At 42.9% G+C, this 20,955-nt stretch overlaps 1 protein-coding gene across 1 annotated transcript in view; it reads right to left on the reverse strand.

Annotated features, from left to right (window-relative positions):
- LOC117225551 (uncharacterized) overlaps positions 1-11,904 on the reverse strand; it is an 86,888-nt gene extending 74,984 nt beyond the window's left edge. Inside the window, exons 1-2 of the mRNA XM_033479213.2 lie at positions 10,857-11,904; positions 9,412-9,970 (exon numbers count right to left, since the gene is read on the reverse strand). Of these exons, the coding sequence (XP_033335104.1) occupies positions 9,412-9,722 (311 nt within the window). The 5' untranslated portion in view covers positions 9,723-9,970; positions 10,857-11,904. The remainder of the gene's footprint in view (positions 1-9,411; positions 9,971-10,856) is intronic.
- Between the last annotated feature and the right edge of the window lie 9,051 nt (positions 11,905-20,955).

Here is a 20,955-nt window from a genome sequence, read left to right on the forward strand (position 1 = left end):
TTCGTAGAAAGAAACCATGAGCGTTTCGCCGACGATTCCGACCGTGTTTCGAAGCTGATTCACTCGATCGTACGCGCACCTAAATATCCAGCGACAATGGCAATTTTCTGCGGAAAAATCTGCCGCGAGGTACTTCGAAATCGATCTGAAGATTGACGTACAAAGAGAGTAAGAATTCTTTTTCATTACGAAACAAAAGAATTTCTTTTTCTCCGGTGAAAAGAATCGATTCTTTTCTGCAGAATCCTCCAGTTTAACTCTTTCGAGACGGCTTCCCGTAAAATTTCAAGTTAAAATTTCAAATAATACTTGCGAATTTATTGATTATTCAAATCTTTATTTTTAGAGCATGATTAAGAAGAACGTAATGGAACAATCAACGTGAAATCTTATCTCTATCATAAAAAAGAATTCTAATTATTATTTAGCTTAATATTTCAAGTTAAAATTAGTAATACTTGCGAATTTATTGATTATTCAAATATTGAACTGTATTGCGACTGTAAACATTAAAGGCTCTTTATTTTTAGAGCATGATTAAGAAGAACGTAATGGAACAATCAACGTGAAATCTTATCTCTATCATGAAAAAGAATTCTAATTATTATTTAGCTTAATATTTCAAGTTAAAATTAGTAATACTTGCGAATTTATTGATTATTCAAATATTGAACTGTATTGCGACTGTAAACATTAAAGGCTCTTTATTTTTAGAGCATGATTAAGAAGAACGTAATGGAACAATCAACGTGAAATCTTATCTCTATCATAAAAAAGAATTCTAATTATTATTTAGCTTACGCTTAATTTGATAGATTGTAAAGATTTCTTGAAATAATAAATGTATAACTAATCTTTCTATTACGTTTCACAATTTATAATTGAATATAATTATATTTGAATGAATATGATTAGATTTGAATGAATATGATTACACTTGAATGAATATGATTATATAATTGAATATATTTATACCGTTTGCTATTTTACTGCGGATAAAAACTGATTTCATGAGCAAACCAACAAGAAACAATTTACATAACTGAACAGAAGTGTAATAAACATCTACGCGGAGTTTCCAATTAACTAGTTGCACGTTTCCTTTTTAAAAAAAAAATGCGAAAACATCCGTTTACCCGCGAGATGGAATTTCGATCTCTCGTTTCTCATCTCTAAATAACCATAAAGAGATGATGACTGTTCGGTGACCATAAAGAACGTTCGTTTACTCTTCTGAAGGTGTTTTAACGGAGCCTGTTGGTCGCTGTTAATTAAGAATGACTAGTTAAATCGTCCGTTCCCCGTGTTCTTGTTCATTCCGACGAGCGCACTCGCACTTCGTCTTGCGACGGTAATTGCATTTGCGATAATCACGTCGCAACCACCTTCACGGGGAAGGGGGGGGGGGGCAGGATAACCCGACACGCGAGGTTCTTTCGGCGAACTTTTAAAATGATCGCGCGATTATTCGCAATCGAAGAATTTATACTGCAGCCGAGGGAGCCTACTTAATTCACCATTCGCATCGATTACTCCCGGGGTCCGGCGCGGCGGCCGCGCGACTTAAACGCGTTCGTAATCCATTAGAATTGCGCAATAAATCCTCAGTTCATTAACGCGTAATCATCCTGCTCGGCGAGGTCCGATTATATCACCTACTAAAATTATCGACAAGCCATCGCGTTTCCCGCGGCCGTAATGGGATGTAGTCGTTGCGAGGAGGATTAACGTGGATTAATCATCGTGATTAAAAAGGAAACTAGGCCAATTTCATTTGAAAAGAACCGGCTACTTCGAACTTCATATCGAACGGAGATACTAATTAGTTTTCTACACGTGTCTTTTTTTTCTCTCTCTCTCTCTCTCTCTCCATTCTCGACGTTCCTTCGCGCATGGAAATGACGAAATTTGCGTACCGTTGCCGCTCGATTTCGTCATTTGACCCTTTGCACTCGACCGACGATTCTGAGTCGTCGTTGAAAGTGGCCATGCAATAATGTTGTTCTACAATAATGTTCTATAATAATGTTTTACAATAATGTTGACGGTATCAAATTTGTTTATATTCGATAAACTGTTACAGAGTAAATATTGTACGTGCTAATAGGTTCAATTTTATATGTGGAGTACTGGAGCCAGTTACTGTGACCAGCTGATCAATTGCAGTGCTTTTGGTTTGTTCTCGGGCATAGTTAAGTTTACATTTATAATACATTTATAATAAGACATGTTAAATTTTCTGATCCAAAAGTGAACAAAATAAAAGGATAAAAAATTTCAATATACTTTCTTGGTTAGGTATAAAGTTAAATAGGCTCGAGAAAACGAACCGAAGACAGTTACCGGCTCCACTACATTACAAGTTCCAACAGATCATGTAAAATGGAAATACTGCAGGTCAGAAAACATGTTTTGGATTCCGAAATAAAATAGCTTCGAGCGCAGAGAGTTAACCCCCCTGGGACTTCCGCGGTGAAGATTTCTACCCCACGTTGGTACAATAAACTAGTTTTGAAATATTCATATCGCAATATAAAAATAAGATCTCAGTTGAAGTAAATATTTTATTGTATTTTATGGTGTTCGAAAATATATCCGTCTTTTATTTTCCCTGAAACAATTATTAAAATTATGTATAAAATCAAATATAAATTAAATGTAAAATCTGCAGTTATATTTGTTTATATTATTATCATATTATATTATATTATATTATATTATATTTATATTATATTTATATTATATATATTATATTATATTATATTTATATTATATATATTATATTATATTTATTATATTATCATATTATATTATATTATAAACAAATATAACTGCAGATTTTATATTTAATTTATATTTGATTCTATATTTAATATATATATTGAATATTATAGAATCAAATATAAATTATTGTCATATTATATTTGCAGAGATATTTGCAGTTTTCTAATGCGATAGAGATCTACTCTATGAGACTAAACACCGAATGTACTTCTGGGTTAATTTCGGAAAGCTGTGCCACGGAATATCAACCTGATCTTTTAGTTGTCGCGACTGGAACGAAGTACGTGAGAGATTTGATCTAGTTTATGATAACTGGTCCGTGATCTTTATGCAAACGTGCAATCTAGCTTGTGTAATTAGTGCACAGGTTTTGTTCCCGTGCTAATATAAATTTCAATGCTGAAGGGTTTTCTCGGCCATGAAACCTGCGTTTAATTAAATTAGAACACAGCTTTTGGTGATCTTTAATAATTAATGCAGTCGAGACTCGAACTTCCATTGTTTTTCTATCAATGAAACAGGGCTTTCGCGGTGGGATGTTATCTTTTCAGATGTAATTTCTTCAGGGAAAAGTTCATTACAATTTTAATTTCCTTAGCAGTGTTATGAAAATTAATGCGGATTCGATTTAAATGAATGTCATTCACGATACGTTTCAAGATTCATTTTTAGACCGTACATCATTTATAGACCATGCACTCCGTGAAGAATCTCTAGAAAAAAGCTTAACAAATTTTTAAAACTCTATAGAATCTTAATGCTGTCATTAAATATACAGATTTACCGCATATTTCAAAATCGTTGAAGCAACGATTGCATGAAATCTATTTAAATTAACTTCGCCCCTAATATGCTTCAAGAATCAACGTTATCCAAAAGTGTACCGCATCAGCAACCTCTGCGAGCCTTGGAAAGACACACGACCACCTCGGTGCATAAATCTAGCAGCAACTTAGGTCTCTGGTCAGGTCATCGGTCTAATCATTAGCATAGAAATTCAGCGGTAACCGAGACCCTCTATCAATTTATTTACCAGTACACCAATTCAGCAGAAACTTAAGTCGTTTATCAATTGATTTACCAGCATACAAATTCAGTAGGAAGTTAGCTCGTCTATCAATTTGTTCATCAGAGCATAAATTTAGTAAATTAGGTCCTATATCTGAAACTTAGCATCTCCGCTAAGCTGTTTGTCAATACGCAAATTTAGCAATAAGTTAGATCCTTTATCAATTTATTTATCAGTATATCAGCAGAAACTTTCGTCGGTATAGAAATTTAGTAAAAACTTAGTTTCTCTGCCAATGTATTTATCAGTGCAGAGAGTTTGTAAATTAGATCCTCTATCAGAATCTTAGGATTATTATTTTTTAGGATTTATTCCCTTTTAAGGACTTTTTTATCAATCTATCCACCGATGCACGAATTCGGTAAATTAGGTCTGCGGTTAGCTCCTCTACCAATTCATCCATCGATATATAATACAAACAGAGCAGCATCTTAGTCTCTCCTATTAAATTTTTTAATAAAAATTTAGCACTAACTTGCGCCTCCGTTTAGCTCCTCCGCCAGCCAATCTACCGGCACGAAAATCTAGCAGTAATTTAACTTAATCCTTCGTTCAGGTTCCCCGGCAGTCTATCCGCCAGCGTAAAAATTCGTCGGCGACTTAAATCCCCGTTTAGGCCCTTCGTCGGTATCTCGCGAGCAGCCTGCTCCGAAACAAGCCCGCGGAGGAAGAGGAAAATTATTTCGCTGCGAGCTGCCGTTGTCAGAAAAGCGGCCGGAATCCTGGAAACGGCTCGGATCCGGGAAGCGATTGTCTGCGGCGTCCATGAACTAGGTCCTAAACGCTCGGATCCCAGTAACCCGGACTCGTTGTCCTTGCACTCGGTGACCCAGTTTCAGGATCGGGAGATTCCCGCCCGGCCCCAGGTATATACCGGGATATACGTGTCAAGGTCCCTCCTGTCCCGCCCTCCGTCCCGTCCCGCAACCCCTTCGTTCATCTCGATTCGACGGCGTTAGAAACGGTCTCGCGGCGATAGAACAAAATCCTCCGCTATTTCGAGACGTCGAGGAAAGAAATTCTCTCTCTCTCTCTCTCTCTCTCTCTCTCTCTTTCTCTCCAGCTGATCCCTCTGCCATCACCTCGGGACTCCCTTCCCCGATCGACTCCCCCTGGACCCTTCCCCCGGCTCCGTGGACGTTCAGCTGTCCGACCACGTCTGAGTGACGTTGACGTTCCCGGATTGTACACAATGCGACCCGAAATAGGCAGCCGGGCTGGAGAACTGCGCTTTTGTGCGGAGGAGCTCGCTCAGATTGCGGAATTTCGGGGGCGCTGAATTAATTTGGAATGCTGCTGTCGATTCGTGACACGCCTCCCTTCACGCCGAATGTTTGACATCGCAATCGTGTGGCAAAATAGTCCGGCATCTTGTTGCCAGGCAGATGATCAAGCTATCCGAAATTCTTTGGAGAAATCGAGTTTCCCGCGATAACGATCGACTTTCTCGTTCTTCGATATCTTTGTCGTTTGTTTTATCTTCAAGCTTTCTACTTTTTTATTCGTCGTTGTAGCGATCTTTAGGATGATTATTATAATTATAATTAATAATAATTATGACTGTAATTATAATTATCATTGATCATTTTTATTTGGAGACTGATCCTTCTCAGTCTCATAATTATAATTAATAATAGTTATAACTATAATTATAATTATCATTGATGATTTTTATTTGGAGACTGATCCTTCTCTGTTTCATAATTATAATTAATAATAATTATGACTGTAATTTGGAGATTGATCCTTCTCAGTCTCATAATTATAATTATCATTGATGATTTTTATTTGGAGGCCGTTCCTTCTCAGTCTCAAATTATAATTAATAATAATTATAACTATAATTATAATTATCATTGAGTATAATAGCTACCATGAAATTCTTTACAAAGTGTATTTTCTTGGATTTGTCTAAGCTCCATTGTTCGCAGCAACAAAAGTCCTCTTCTGCATTTCTTAGCTCGTTAAAGTGCACCGAAACATTCGATGCAAATAGCAATCGAGCATTTGTCGAATTATAAATACAATAAAAATTAGAAATTTATAAACGCTAGTGAAGTAGAACGATCAGCACGGCTTTCGACGAAATCGTCAACGCATTTCGCGAATTGTCACAGAAATCCGTACGGCTCGCAACGTAATTGGATAAATACTTTCGGTTAAAAAATGTATTCCGTTACACAGAAACGGAATGCGTACGATAATTGGACTGTTGATCGTTAATTGGACTGTTCACTTTCAACTCGAAGAGCAACGACGACGAAACAAGCATCGAACAACGGAGCAACAAGTGCACGCCGCTTATTATGTTCCGTGCGGCCGTTAAAAAAAATCTGTCGCACGCCGCCGCGCGGAATATAAATCGCGGAAAATCCATCCGGAAACTTCGGCACGCCGCCGTAAGCTTAATCCGGCCGTGGCCGCGCCGATGAAGTATGAATTACGCGGCTGTTCCGCGATTAAAGCGAGCGAAAGATTCGTTTCCCGCGCGGCTAATATCGCGTCGCGGAGACAGCGTTCGAGGTTCGCTCGAATAAATAAAGGTGCGACGATGTGAAAGTTGACTGGGACCGTTCAAGGAGGAACGGCTCCGAGAGATTTTCGTGAACGCCCGCCTCGTTTGCCGAACGTCGGAACAACGGACGCGAATTTTTCATTGCGACGGAACTCGGCGGCGAGGGGGCGGGTTCTAACGAGGTAATAACGGGGAAGATACGATTACTTTCGAGCGAGATTCGAGGATGCGAATCGGTTGAAAAATCACTTTTGGGATTCGAGGAGACGCCGGGAATCCTCTTAGCGACGAGTTTCCCATCGATTTTCCTTCGGGAGCTCGGGGACCGGAGTTTTATCCGGAGAGATCGTTAGGGAATAAAACGGGGTGAGATTATAAGGCAATTTTCGGGATTTTTCGAAAGAAAAATATTCAGAAGGATTAAAGTTCGCTGTTTTGGACAAGTATACTCGTCGTGATACAAAATTTTGTCATTTCTTCGTGACGAGTATACTCGTCGTGACGCAAAATTTTGTCGTTTCTTCGCGTCGAGTATACTCGTCGTAACGCAACATGTTGCCTTTACTTCGTGACGAGTATACTCGTCGTAACGCAACATGTTACCCGTAACATAAATCCCGTCTTGCACACGTTTATTTCTAACAAATAAATAATTAATCGCATATAAATGAAAATATTGAATATATCTTACTCGGTAAATATAAAGTTAAATAAATTTGATAATAGACTGAATGCATAATAATTGGCCACCTCACAGTAACTGGCCCCGCTACCCTATTCCAAACTTTGCACACTCATTGCGTACGGTTTGAAGAATATACTAAGATTTTTCTAAGCGATTATAACGATTTTCTAACAAAGTTATAGCAACAGTAATGTGAACGTTCGAGAGAAGGTGAAATTTGATTTGCCGATCTTCGCGAGCGATATCGCGTAAGCCAGGAGGCATTTTCGAAAATGATCGAAGCAGAATGACCATTTGATTCGCCGGCGAACGAGCTTAAAAGCGAGCACAGGATTTTGATCTGCTTCGACTCTCGCTTCTTGTATAATTGCGTTAATCCTCTTACGATCGGCCCGCAAGAAGGTTTATTCCTTCGCGTGGGCGTCTGAGACCGAGGGCTTTCGAGAACGACTGACAGAGCTAACCAATTATCCCTAAGGCAGCCGTGATTAGTGTACTTTCGAGTCGCGGCCGACAAAGCGACGTTAACTTTCGCAAATAAGAGCATCGCTGTTACTGGCAACAATAAAACCTTGGATCGAGGAGAGCCCGAGAGAAAAGACGCGGTGGAAGTTAATCGGGGATTAATCCGGCTTGATGAGAAGTGCTAACACGGTGTTGGAGAACGAGATATTCCCTCGCGGAATTAACAATGGGTGCAGCACACCTGGATTAGAACGGAGCCGACCTAATCCGGTCTGTAAATCACAAGAATCCACGGGTTCTACGGGATTCACGGTCCGATCTTCTCAGCACTTTGTAGAGCAAAAAAATTGTTTTCAGTGATCTTCGTGGATCGAGGACGATTTTTCACACGATTTATGCGATTTATTACATACGATTTTGTTCACGTTCGTTGCTAGTCCGTAAATTAGTCGCTTATTATATTTAATTCTTAAATGCTGTATATTTTTACGATTTTATCGTGGCCATGGATCTATGAAAATGTTTATATATTAATCTTTTTTATAAAGAGTATTTGTTAGCACAGAGCAATGTAATTTCTGTTTTTCGTCTATTATTAAGCCTCTGAAGGATTACTTTTACATTTAACCGGTGCACGCCGACGATTATCGCGATTTCGTGGCAGCCGTAGATCCACCTAAATCGATCAATTGTCTCTTATAAAGGCGGTTTGTTAACGCCGCAACGTAACCACTGTTTTCATCAATTAGCCCCGAAGAATTCGCACGAAGATCCTCGGTCTAATCGTAACAGTTACCTCCGATGCCAACGAAAATACCAACAAGAAAATCTTCGTACAAGATCTCGGTGCCAGTATCAACAATCTAAGCTAGACATCGATTAAAAAAATCCTCGCCGACCGAGAACCATTAGAAATCTCATTTTACATCGGCTTAAATGATCCTTCGGGCAGGTTGTGCCAGACGTCCGCTCGATAACAACGTAATTTAGGAAAGCGTAGGTGCAGCTTTGATACAGAGACCACGAATGCGTTACGGTATTTAGAACAACATTGAAAAAGGATCGTTTGGAGACCAAGAACCATTATTACGGGTGCTTCGTCCAGTGGAAGAAACGGCGCGCAAATTGAACCCGTGCCAAAGATTAATAAGTAGACTGCGGATGTTTATGCGCCGATACCGAACTCGAAAATCATAACAAAGTATAAGCACAATTACGTTACATTTCGCTTGTGCTCTGAGTCTTTTATCGGTGTACGTGCTAATTAACTTCTATTAGGATTATCACATTTTAACCGACTTAGTATCGACCGAAAGAGTTGAATGAATTCGAGAGAAATGTTCGGTAAAATTCCGGAAAGGAATTACAACAATTCTGTGAAATCTGTTAATTGGGAAATTGAGAAAGGGAGAGGAAAGAAGAAATCAAATTCTTGATTAAGTAAAAATATTAAGCAAACAACGTTTTCTCAAGCGCCGGAAAGAAATTTTCACAATTCCGGAAAGGAATTATAACAATTCCGGGAAGAAATTATAGCAATTCTATAAAACCTGTTAATTACAAAATTGAGAAATAAAGAGGAAACAAGAAATTAAATTCTTGATTGTTAAAAATATTGAGCAAACGTTTTCTCAAGCGCAGTCAACAACGATGCGTCGTTGTTGCACCGAAAGGATTAGATTCTCTATCAGTTAAAGATGTTGTAAACAGAATCGGTTTAATTTAGATCGAATAAGGCACCGAACACCCACTCGATTCACCCCGATCTATTCTCATATGGATTTATCGTAAGGCAAAGATTCAGCCTAGCCTTGCAACCAAGGAGCCATTCGGATAATCGAGATTCCCTATCCACGATTTTAAGATTAGGTAACATAAAAAATAGGTCCTCACCTAGGCCAGGTGTAGACGCCGGAGACCTCGAAGCCGAAGTGCCAGCTGCCGGAGTAGGCTCCCTGGCCCTTGGGTCCGGTGCAGACCCCGTGCCTGTGGGCCTTGCCGTCCTCCCAACCGCCGCAGAAGGTGCCGCCATCGTCGAAATCGAATCTGCCGCCGTTAACCTGGGCGCGATTTGACGCCGCGGTGGCGGTACCTGTCGCTCCAGGTTGGGCCGTGCCTATGCCACCTGTTTGCGGCAATTGGGCACCACCTGCCACCCCGTTCGGTGCCCCGGACTGTTGGCCAGACTGTGGCTGTTGCTGCATCTCTCTGCACCGGTGCTCCTCCGCCGCCGCCTCCGCCTCCACCGCCGCCGCCTCTGCTCCCCGCCGCCCACGTCTTCCTCGTCCTCCTCTTCTTCCACCTCTTCCTCGTCTTCGTTATCGTCGTTTTCGTCGTGGTCGCGGTGGTCGTGTCGGCCCGTTAGCAAAAATCGCGCGCACGTCCCCCTGGACGTTGCTCCATCCTTCCTGTCCGCCTCCACGTTTCCCGTCTCACGCGTTCCAACGGACCTCTGCAACGGCCACCCTTCTCTTCAGCCGCGAGCCTCTCCGTCTCCCCCGCCGGAGATCACCGAGGAACTTTCCACAAAACTCGATCGAAGCACGCGACTTCGTTGCCCGCGTATCTCGGGAGGAGCCCGGGCGTCGATCGGGATCCAGGAGCCGCGGACCTCGCGGGACGCGACGCGACTCGACGCGATGCGACGCGATGGCCGGACACGCACACCAGGTGTCAAGGACACCCGGCGGTTCGTTTTTCTGGTGGCCGCGATTACCGAGCTATAAATACGGGCCGCAGAGGCCAGAGAACCGAAGCTAGATGAAAATTTTCTAGGATTCGACACGGGTTAATTTTAGTTCCCGCCGCTGCGCCGCGAGCAGCGAGCAGCGAGCAAAGACGGCGAGCAGAGGTGGCGGCGAGCGACGATCGCGAGGCCCGAGGCTCTCGATCCCGGTCGTTGGGTCGGTGCTTCGATCGCGCACACCAGGCTCCCCTGCGAATTGGACCGCGCGCCGCCGCGGCCTTGAAACACGCTTTCGAACACGCCGGGGATCGATAACGCCGCGGCCCGCAACGATCTCTCCCTGGGAACACCTTGGTCTTCGACACGCTCTCGGCTCCCTCTCTCTGTCTCTCCGACTCTCTCTCTCTCTCTTTCTCTCTCTCTCTGTGTCTCTCTGTCTCTCTACCTCTCTTCTCTCCTCCCTCTATACCTCGCTGTGACTCCTTCCTCGACACCTAGAGTGCGAGAGAAAGAGAGAGAGAAAGAGAGAGAGAACGTACACCCCCCGCAGGCCACGCACACACACTCTCACCCACGCGCGGCTTCGATTCGATGCGATTCGCGATCGGCGGAAGAGGAGCCCGCGGGTTTCGCGCCACCTCGGGTTACGTACCCGCGAACGAACCAACACCAGCACACTGCCCGAGAACACGCGGCCGACCCTTCAGTCAGCGTACCCGCCTCCAGACACCCGCCTCGACACCAGAAGAGGATGCGGCCGCTTCCCCGTCGTCGTCGAACTTGTCGAAACTCGACGGCCGAGCAGCCGCGGTTTCGCCGTCCGTCTGACGCCGTTACGCAACGCTTCTATAAGCATCCGTGATCCGCTCGGAATGTGGCCCTCTCTCTCTATCTCTGTCTCTCTTTCTCTCTCTCTCTCGCTCTCTCTATCTCGTTCTTTCTCGCTCTCTCTCTCTCTCTCGCTCTCTCTTTCTACCGCCGTCTCTCCCGGCCTCCGTTCCTCGGCCGGTGTCTCTCGCTCTAGCGACCCGCTAGGTCGTCTCTCCCTTTTCCTTTCTTTCCGACTCGCGATCGCGCACACGTACGGAGATCGAAGGCGCGAAAGTCAGCTACCTGGGGTAGCTAGCTCGGCGTCCGCCTAGCAGCCCGAGGAGGAGGACAGCATTCTTACGAGCGTGCAGATCCTCCTACGTGTGCGGGAACGGTCACCAGTGAATCAGCCGCCGCCGCGCCGCCTCTTCCTACATGCGGGCTCTCGTGTCAGGCTTAAAATATTCACTAGACTTCGCGGATCAGCTTCACGGGCGGCCGGTCGCACGCTCAGCCGGGAATGTGGAACGATCTTCGGTCCGCTGTGATCTAGGATCCTCGGGCCCGTGCGCGATCGCCGACCGGGAAGCAGCCGAGCGGAAGTAGCGCCGGGAATATCGAGGATCGACGCGGATCCGGAGGACACACGGCAGCAGCAGCAGCAGCAGCAGCCGATCAGGAAACGCGGCGGCCAGGATCCAGCAACGTCATTGCCGTTGTCTCGGTCGTCGTCGTCGTCATGATCGTCACCCGCGACCGCGTTCGTCACTGCGCTAACAGTCGGGACAGAACACGCTCCGCGCGCGCACACCTCAGGCTCCGCACCAATACGCCCGTGTCCGCTCTAGCGACGCTAGAGCGGTGCTCGCTCGCAAACCGCTCGAGCTCTAGCCTCGAGCTTCGGCTAGCTGGCTAGGAGCTTCTATTTTTACCATGGGGTGGCGAATTGTTCCCCACGCCGCGGCGGCCCACGAGGCGGCAGCTCGAGCGGACAAGCGGAGGTTCGCCAATGCGACCGGGTTCAAACCATTTATAAATAGTTGATGTTCTCGCGCCGCGCGGAAAATCGGCGACCATCGCCACGGACCCGACCGACGAGACGCGGCTCGAGTCGGCCCGCTCGGCGAGACGACTCTCGGGGAGAAAGTAGGTTGAGGTTTGAGGTTGTTTGGGGACGATTGAGATCGTCTGGTGATGTTATGATGGTACGATGGCGGTGATGATGATGCTGCTTAGGTTTGGGACGATGATGCGGGGTTGGTCGAGGTTTGCTTGATCGGTTTGAGAAAGCACTTTTTTAAATAGGATATACGTTTTTGTTTAGTACGGTAATGTCTCTGTAATTGACGCTCAGATTGCCCGCATAAATGGACAATTTGGGAAGAGGAGATACGATTAGTCGAGCCTCGCGACTCATTTTTACGGTTGCCGATTGCCAACGATTATAAAAACGAGCTAGAAGGTTCGAATTATCGTATCTCCTCTTCCCAAATTGTCTACCTTTGTGCATAATCTGAGCGTCAATGAGGGAGACATTACTGTATTGTTATGGTTGAGTGAGAGACTTAGGTGAGATTGTATGTTTAGGGTGCCTTCGGTCGGCGACAGTGGCAAAGTGACGTATGCAGTTATGATTGACGTTTGTTACAAACGGTTTGAGTAAGAATTTTGAATTGCATTGTCGTATCTGGAAATTTTTAAATGTTGTTAAGGATTACATTTATGTGATATTGTGTGCTGAAAGTGATTTCAGTCATTAATCATGGGAAAGTGACAGGTCCAGTGGCGATCGATGTTTGTACAAACGGTTTAAGCGAGAGTTTCGGTTCGCCGTGGATATGTTTAAAAGTTGTTAAAAATTCCTGCTGATTATAATATTTATACTAATGGACATTTCGTCGTATTTGGGAATTTTAGAATATTGTTAAGGGTTATATTTATATGATATTCTGTGCTGAAAGTGATTTCAGTCATTAATCATGGGAAAGTGACAGGTCCAATGGCGATCGATGTTTGTACAAACGGTTTAAGCGAGAGTTTCGGTTCACCGTGGATATGTTTAAAGATTCTTAAAAATTCCTGCTGATTATAATATTTATACCGATGTTTGCTCAAGAAAAACTTATAGACGCAATGACGACGCGCGTTTGCACAAACAAGAGTTACATACATTTTCGATGGATCTAGAGATGCAATTCATTTCGATGCACTTTTATCGAAGACCATGTTTGTCCAAGATTATACATGTCTGCTGAGAATAATTGCTGCAGTTTGTACGACTTTGCGCCCTATATGTATCACGTTTGCTGAAGATAGAATCAGTAGAAACAGACGTATCGAACGATAATGATCAGACGAGGAGTCTTCGCAGAGTTTCACTGCTTTGAGCATCGGACCGACGAAAGCAGAATTTTGTAACTGCAGTTTTGGAAGAATTCCTATTCTCTTGATCAGTATACAGAGACACGTGATGCGTAGACTGCGGATCTTTGTGCAAAATAAAAATCGTCTGCGCCTATTACAAGTCACTCGAGAGTCATTTTGTATTTTCTTTCTTTCTTTAATCATTTTATTTTAAACAGAAATAATATATTGACGTTTTTCTATTGTTTCAAACTTGCTGTTTCGAATTGCAGCTATACATTTTTGACATGAATGCACGACAATCCGCAGTCCAGCGATGAGATACGATGTAGGAACAATTTCGTGTGAACGTCCGCAATGTTTATTCATGAGGAGCATAATGGAGAGGACATGATTTATTTATGCGAATGCGATGCAGGGATTAATTTTTTCGCAGAATTCGCGGAATTAATTTGGAGCATTTGTAAACGTATGTGAAATGGATTGTTATTGGGGATATGATTGATGAAGCAGATTGATGGATATTGACGTGCACGACTGCTTTAGTATGCATATGGACCGTGCAGGTGTGGTCTGATTAACCAGGTGCCTCGTGGAACTGATGTCTAATCGGACATGATGCACCAACTCATGTATTTGTTTATGGGATATTGATATATTTGCCCGATGTACGCCACAGTTCCATATGGAATTGCTGGTTTAATTGAGGAGTTAGAACGACGCTTTAGAGTTTCGAAGGAAGGTAGAAGAACGTATTAATTTTTTGTACACTTCTGAAGTCATCAGATCGAAGTGAGATCACTCAAATAATACATAAATCCGCGAAAATGAAAGGGAGATCAATTTTCCCTGGCATTCTTGTTCTTCGTTTCACGGTATACTTTTAAATATCCCAGAAGATCAGTCAGAAAACTTATCAATTCCTAAAAATAGAAGGATCCATCGATCCTTCGCGGGATCCGACGAAACTGGATACACTACCTTCTCTTAAATATTCACGAAAACCTGTCAGAAACGGAAGAACATCAGAAATAGAGGGCAGACCCGGTCCTCCAATTAATTCCGTTGACCTTTCAATAACGAAGAAAATCTGTCACAAAGCGTATTAATTCACCGAGAAATAAAAAGAAAGCTCACCGTCTCGAACGTAACTGGACGACTTCTCTGTTTTCTACTGCTTAACCCCTTGCCTTGCAATGCCTTTCACGGCAACGCCGATTCAAACTTCTCGTTAATAATCTTCTGCGAGACAAAGAAAATTAATGTTCGCTGGGTGCCTAAATTCACTCTAGCGTGACGAATGACGTCACAATATCACAATTTTTGGCTTCAAAGTCGTTGAAATTACGTGGAAAATGGCGACAATCTGTTAGTACGAATACCATTCATTTTTTTTAAATCGGAATTCTGCCCTCTTGCGAGCAATGTTTAAGCACTCGAGAAAACAAATTTTCTTCCTCTGAGAAATTACTGCGATCGAAGGAGTGCTAATCAGTTTAACAGCGAAAAAATATGCTGTTTCTAAATGCAAGGTTCTAGATTAATAATCTTTTCGTCGTTCTAATATAATACACGTTAATTACTCTCGATAGATCCAGCGTTGACGGAGAATCAAAGCGATTTAATCAACGGAACTGAAACTAGAAAGTAAAAATTTCCCAAACACATAGTGGATGCTGTTCGAACCGTTTCGCACAGTAAAAATCCTAGTGAAATTTACATTGTCCGAGTATAATATTACCACAGAAACGAAGCTCGAAAACCGGCGAAGCCTAGCGCCGACCATATAAGCGTCGCGGCACTTATCTGAAGAATTGAACGGGTTAGCGAAACCCGGCGGAGTCGGACGCGCCCTGAAAAATATAGGAAGAGTTTATCCGACAGTGGAGTTCGGGGCAGCGAGTGCTCGAAACTTCGCTTCAATATTGAAGAAGACCGGTCGCGGCCGGAAAACCGTATCGATTCGCGAAAATAGGAGGCAAGATCGATCGGCGTAGCGATTGCGAGAAGAGAATGGAAAAGCGGGAGAATCTGTCGGTGCATGCCCGTTGATATTCTATTGAAACGTCGTCGCGAGGGCCGCGCGAGCGAGTAGGCGAGCAAAAGCGTGTTCGATCGAGTCGCGGGGAAAACACAAGCGAAACGCGCTGCACCGTCTATAGACGGTGCACGTTGGTGGCTGCATTTTTGATGCTGCACATGCGGGCCGCGACGATGTCGGTCAGTTACATTTCTCTCTCTCTCTCTCTTTCTCTCTTTCTCTCTCAGCCTCTCTTTCTCTCTCTTGACCGTCGAGGAACTAGGCATCCTTCGGCTCGTCGGAGAGCACACATTCGACCAATGCTCGGTGTCAACGATCTAACGGGAACAAATATCTACGTGTACATAATGTTTGTACATATGTAGACGTTTTCAACGCGTACCGCAGAGCCGGCGGAGGAGGCGGATTGAATCGCGTTCCCGGCACGAGTAGCCGCCGGTCATCTGCGCGCGTCTTCTCTTTTTTATATAACAACAATCAATTAATCGATACCGTTGCACGCAAGAACGAGAAATAATCACGCGTACAACGGCGATGCGCCGATCCGGCGCGGCCAGGAGGAAAAGAAAGAGGCTATACAAAGCGCCGGTACACCCTCATTATTAAAATAACTCCTATGAGGATGTTCGGTCTTGAAACCCACTCGGTTTCGAGTGCCAGGTCTGGGTTAGCCACGCGGCGTTCACGAGACTATTCGAAACTCGGGGATCCAGTTTCTTCTCTTCGATTCGATTGTCCGAGGCCGGCCGAATCGAATTTTTCTCATCCGCCGAAATCGGCTGGGAATATTCGAACGGTATTAACGCCCCACAGGAAATTCTTCCGTTTCTATCTCTGTGGCGATGTCGTTAATTTGTCTCATGCATTCGTTTAACAACTTACCAAGAATTAAAAGTAACCACAGAAAGCAGTTCGAGAGAACGACGGAATTAAATTTTATTAAAACGTGCGCTCGAATGATGCAATTTGTTCAATCGTTTCGAATGAAACGCGCGTTTGTTTGACACGAATTTGCCGGTCGTTAAAAGTAATTGAAGTATGTTTAATTTTATACGAACAACAAGACTGAATATTATTTTAATTTTGGATTTAATTTATCTTAATTTCAGAACAACGAACAAGGAATGGAAATCGTTTTTGCGTCGATTTGCAGAAGCTTCGAATAAAACAAAATGGGTTCAAGTGTTATGGGTCGGTGTTCGAAGTAAATTGGTCCAGATTTTTTTTACGTTCGCGTTCTCGTGATTTCTGTGCTGTTCAATTGTTTAGCGGGGAACTTTCGGCAACGTTCTTCCGCGCGAAGCCCGGTATTCCGAATAATTCGATGATGAAAGATACTAGACGCGCGAGTGTGCTTCGGAGTGATTTAGCTCGGACGTCTGCACATCAGTGGCTAATTCTACTTGCGTTAGTTAAAAATATTGTCGCGTTTAACCGACTGTTAATAGACACGGGATTACGGAGCTTGGGGTACAATACCGCTTCGGCAGCGAAGGTTGCTGCAAGTAGAAACTGCCGACCATAGTCAGACGCATACGGAGCGTGCCCAAAAGAAGACATGTGCATCGCCTCACGAAAATATTTATAGAATACGGTAATCTTTGCTTTTTAATGGAAAAAATAGTGCAGATCGATTCTTGAGCTGTGATGGAGATCACATAGTAGGATCGAAAGATAAGATCAGATGACGAGATGAAGAAAATGAGATAAAATAATAGGATGAAGAAAATAAGATAAAATAATGAGATGAAGAGAATAAGATGAAATAATGAGATGAAGAAAGATCAAATAATGAGGTCAAATAATACGATGAAAGAATAAGATCAGATAATAAGATCAAATAACGAGATCAAATATTGAGACCAAATAATAAGATCAAAAATGTGACGACAAAAAACGTATGCCATTCTTTATTTTTATCTGGTCCGTGATTGGTGGGCGGCGCGTTTATAGTAAACATGACAATATGACGGAATAAAAATGGTATCAAGGTCTAATTATACCGTGGAGTCCTGTTTATTTATAGAAAATATTATCGAATGAAGTCTAGCAAAATAAAAATCGAGATCGAACTTGGATTTATTATAACTCCGCGAGTGATCAAAATATTGGATACGGTATTAAATTCGTGTTAAGTTCTCATTAAAAAAAAATAGAAAAAAAAACAGAAACCTCTATAAAACAATTGATCAGGCACCAAAAAATTGATTAAATATTTCGCAGCGATCCTCAAAAACGGAAACAGCGACGGGACGATATAAATGAATCAACATTTATCCAATTTGTTCACCACGTTCGATCTTTCGGTTAAAATTTAATGAAAATCTATTTGTCATTCGGTATTTTGGCTGAAATTGAATGGGAAAACGTAAATGTTCGCCATGCGGTAATTTAGCTTAAATTGAATGAAAATCTATTTGCCGTACGCTATTTTATTTTAATGTCTACTGAAAATCTATCAATCTCGCGATGTTCGTACGAAAATCGAACGAGAAACTCGTTCGTCGTTCGATGCTCTTCGGTCAAAAGATCCAGTAAAAAAGAAATCTATCGAGTCGGTTCGGGGGTCTGATGAAAAATTCGTCGATCGTTCGAAAATCCATCGACCCAATTATAAACGAATTAGGGGGCGTCTCTATTGATCATTCGGCGTTTTAGTTTAGAAAGGTGTTACTTTTAAAAGCGCGAGATATAGCACGACGAGGCTCTGAAATACACTCCCATCACTAATAATAAAAACCTATCGATCAGGCTCTATATTTTCTAAATGCTTATGGCCTAGGTGTTGTATGGCCGAGGAGTCTGGTGTATTTTCGTACGTGGGATAGATTAATTGGAGAAGATTCACAGCTCTGCTCTGCGTGGAACGCTAGAGGCTAGACCGAGCGTGCGACGCCCTCGTTTCACGCATGCCTCTTGCACCTGCATCGTCCGAGTGCATCGTGGCCGCGAATCGTGCACATCTGCGAGCCATTGTGCGCGCCACCGGAGGCCGATTATGTCGATTGCCGTGATCACGCCGCGCCCGCGACAGGCCGGACCGTCTCGAGTATCCGTAACAATGAAAACCCGTGCGCTCGCGGACGCGCGCTCGCGACGCGCGTCTCAAATAAAATGATCGCGATAAACGAAACGAGAAAGAAGAAATCGACGAATTGAAAATTTCCGCTCTTTGGACCGCCTGCCTGCACTCGAAGCCATTTTAAACGCGTTAAGCGTCGAACGTCGCAACTGCAACAATTCCCACGATATCAAAGTCGTTCGATCAATGAAACCGAAACTAGGAAGTTATTATTTACCGTAGAAAATATTGCTTTATTCCATTTGCATTGTAAACGTAATGATATTCATATTGTTCGATATACTGGAATAAAAATGAATTTCGGAGCCTCGTCATTCTGTGTCCAAAATGATTCTGCTAATTTCTCAGTTTTATATGAAACGGTGAATGAAACCGAAACTAGAAAGTTATTATTTACCGTAGAAAATATTAGTTCATTCCATTTGCATTGTGAACGTAATAACACTCATATTGTTCGATATACTGGAATAAAAATGAATTTCGGAGCCTCGTTGTGTCGGAAATGATTCTGCTAATTTCTCTGTTTTATACGAAACGGTGCGTTTTATGCGTATGAAAATGGGCCTTGTGAATCGTACAACGGTTCTTAGACTGTGAATAAAGTTGACAAAATGCGCCTCGCGATGCATCGTACACGATACATTCCGTATGTAATGAATTACTTTCTCCTCGCAAATATTACGTTACTCGAGAAGATTGGAATTAACTGGCGAAAATTCGCCGCTGAACAGAAACGGTCTGAATCGGTTGGAAAGCGAACAGAAACCTTGCGCTAAGACGGCTAATATGTAAATGGAGAGTTATTTGATTAAGGTATGTAAAAGGTTCGATGCGAAACGTTTCGAGAAATTGCGAAATGTGGGTCAGGAGCGTAGAAGAATTCCCGATGATCCCGTAGCTAGAGCGTCAATAATAGAATCGACGATCTTAAAAACGAATTTCTTCGAAAGCGGTCTGTCATCCGAATCGATTTGAAATCTCGAGGGGGGTAGATCCGTGTGCGTTCCAATGCCCCTCGGAATATAGCGGGGCCGATTCTATCTACGTCCTAAATTCGGAACCTTTCAGAATCGTCCGTTTCGAGAAAGAATTAAATTTCTGATCGATTTAGCGTCCTCCCCAGCCGGCTGGTCGAATATTTACGGCATGAAGCCACCGATTGCGGAGGATTTAAATCTCCGTGGCCGAAAGCTCTCTAAATTCGACTTCGACAGTTGAAAACTGGAACGATTTCGATCTCCTTCTACGGGGTGTTCGAAAAAACGCGTTCGACATTTACAGTAATTTCTCCGTACAGTAATGTCTCCCTAACTGACGCTCAGATCGCGCTGAAAAATGGACAATTTGGGGAGAAGAGACACGATTATTCGAGTCCTGCGCCTCGTTTTTATGGTTATTGAGAATCGGTAATTATAAAAACAAGACCCAAGACTCAAATTAATCGTATCTCCACTTCCCAAATTGTCCATTTTTCTCCACAATCTGTGCGTCAGTTAGGGAGACATTACTGTAATTCGCGCTCGGATCGCGCATAAAAATGAACGATTCGGGAAGAGGAGATGGTTTTTAGAGTTTTTATAGTTGTTGACGATCGGTGACTATAAGAACTAGTCGCATGGCTCGAACAATCGTTTCTTCTCTTCCGAAATTGTCTATTTTTGTGCGCGATCCGAGCGCAGATTAGGGAGAAATTACTGTGCATGGTGTACAAGACGCACTGTGCCCAGTGAAAAAGCCTCGGTAAACACGGGTCGAAAGGTCAACCGTTTCCGAGATATAAACATTTTCGTTTGCTAGCATCATGATTGACTTGCCACTGACTTTTCGATATTTACAGAAGATTTTCCACGTGTCCGTCCATTTCTATGCACGCTTGGCAGCTCTTTCCACGGAACTGCGAACTCTCGCGAGAATTCCACGTTTCTGACAAATTATTTGACAACCGCGTTGGGTTCGCGGTGCTAGCAAACAAAAATATTTCTATCTCAGAAACGGTTGACCTTCCGACATATGCTTACCTAGGGTTTTTTACGGTTTTTTACTCGGTGCATGTAACTATTGAATGCTTTTTTCCAACACCCTGTATATGCTTCACTGTCGCAAAATCACCTAATACACAGCGACAGTCTTCAAACTTGCACAATTAAATGACATTACAACAAAAAGCCAACCTAGTAAGATATAATATAATAAATAAATAAATAATCTGTTAAATAAAATAATCTGTTAAATGAACTATTAAACATGAACGTTATTTACTTCTCCCAAACCGAAACGAAATTTGGAAAATTGTTGAAATTATGAAGGTTCTTCCAGACATTATAATAAAAATGAGGGGGGGGGATCTGAATAAATTCAGTTCTGTCACTCTTATAAACAAATGCAAATCATTGTTAGCGCTCGATGAGCTTAGTGTTAAAGTCGAACAAGTACTAATCGACATACAGTAACGTC

Source organism: Megalopta genalis, chromosome 2, assembly GCF_051020955.1.
Source record: "Megalopta genalis isolate 19385.01 chromosome 2, iyMegGena1_principal, whole genome shotgun sequence".
Classification (NCBI taxonomy): Eukaryota; Metazoa; Arthropoda; class Insecta; order Hymenoptera; family Halictidae; genus Megalopta; species Megalopta genalis.